The sequence below is a fragment of the Aplysia californica genome, unplaced genomic scaffold, assembly GCF_000002075.1.
Source record: "Aplysia californica isolate F4 #8 unplaced genomic scaffold, AplCal3.0 scaffold00728, whole genome shotgun sequence".
Classification (NCBI taxonomy): Eukaryota; Metazoa; Mollusca; class Gastropoda; order Aplysiida; family Aplysiidae; genus Aplysia; species Aplysia californica.
The window spans coordinates 89,420-91,124 of record NW_004797998.1 but is presented as its reverse complement, the minus strand read 5'-3'; the positions used below and the strand labels follow the sequence as shown (position 1 = coordinate 91,124).

General features: G+C 48.4%; 1 protein-coding gene across 1 annotated transcript in view; it reads left to right on the top strand.

The window, feature by feature from the left end:
* Positions 1-1,705, top strand: part of LOC101855524 (palmitoyltransferase ZDHHC15B) — a gene marked incomplete in the record, with an annotated part of 44,143 nt that overhangs the window by 23,891 nt on the left and 18,547 nt on the right. Inside the window, 1 exon segment of the mRNA XM_013088359.2 lies at positions 1,504-1,578. Coding sequence (XP_012943813.1) covers positions 1,504-1,578 — 75 coding nt within the window.

Sequence of the window (1,705 nt, the reverse complement as noted above, 5' to 3'; positions counted from 1 at the left end):
CCCCCATGTCTCAGGGTTTAGTTGTTCCCTGCCTTGTTTTGATGGTTATCTGTTTGTTTGTTTGTTTGTTTCCGTGGTGACAGTGGATTGCTTGAGTCTGCATGACACGTGTGTCAGTGACAACACACCTTGCATGTCCACAAGTGTGTTTTGTGTGTCTGGTCATGGAGAGACAGAGGCGGGGAATCTTTGTGGGAGGAGGAGAGAGTACAGAAACGGAGATGTCGGAGAGAGAGAGAGTCAGAGACACAGAGAGAGAGGGAGAGTGGTTTGCTTCTTTTGTGGTATGAAACATCTGCCATCCATACATTATTATCATGTCTCTTTTTTTCCCTTGTATGTTACGCTCTTGTAACACCTCAAATCTTTGTCACTTCTCTGACCTGATTGTTTTGCAAGTGCCGTAAAACTCTTCCTCAAACTAAACTATATTTCTAGTTGTAGAAATATGATGACTAATCCCTTGTTTGACCTAGAGTAAGGCTGACAATCTACTGCCACGCACTCGGAAGTGTTGATGCCGTAGGTCAGCGCGACTCCGTCCGACTGTGGAAAAACATGGCGCTGAGCAGACGTGAGAAACTTTGTGTGGTGGGTGGGGAGAAGAAGACAATACACTAAACTGTATACAGCGTTCTGTACAGGAATACACTAAACTGTATACAGCGTTCTGTACAGGAATACACTAAACTGTATACAGCGTTCTGTACAGGAATACACTAAACTGTATACAGCGTTCTGTACAGCATTCTAAACAGCGTTCTGTACAGCATTCTAAACAGCGTTCTGTACAGCATTCTAAACAGCGTTCTGTACAGCATTCTAAACAGCGTTCTGTACAGCATTCTAAACAGCGTTCTGTACAGCGTTGTGGGAACTGGTTTTTGTCCGCTGTGTTGTAGATCCATTCTGTGGAGAGAAGTGCCACCATCAGTCGTTTGTCGTACGTTCTCCATCTTGGCAGGAAGTCAACAGAACGGGCGTTGTACGCATGTGTAGACAGGCCAGCCTGTGGTGAAGTGTACAGCTCAGTACCCCCCATTTTATCTCCACGGCATCCCGGAACACTCCAATAGCAGGGCGAGCCTGTCCACACGTGAAGAAGAAGTGCTGGATGCTCGCACGTCTTGTAGGGTCCTCCCGACTCCTCACGTCTGGTCGTGTCAGGGAAATCTCCGGTAGGAAATACACAGGACGGCACGACTTTTTTCTCAGCGCACTTCAGTTGTGCGTGGCAGTGTGTGTGTTCAGCCTAAGACTAGTGTGTGTTCAGCCTAAGACTTGTGTGTGTTCAGCCTAAGACTTTGTGTGTGTGTGTGTGTGAGGAACTTTGTTCTAGGAGACAGCAGTGCTGAGATTTCTGTCCTAGCTGTGCTGTGTGTGCGTCCAATAGTTTTGTGTGTGCGTCCAGTAGTATGTGTTGTCTGTGTGTCCAGTTGTCTGTGCGTCCAGCCGTGCCCGGGCGGGAGGTAACTCGTGTCTCCTTCCTCTCCATGTTTCCAGTCGCGGGGACGGAGTGTCGTTTGCCTCACGTCTGCAGCCCACCATCAGCTATAACACAATGGGCAGTACTCCCAGGTTAGCTACATGATGTCTCTCTCACACACACACACACACACACACACACACACACACACACACACGCTCACCCACACACACACACACACACACACACACACGCTCACCCACACACACACACACACAC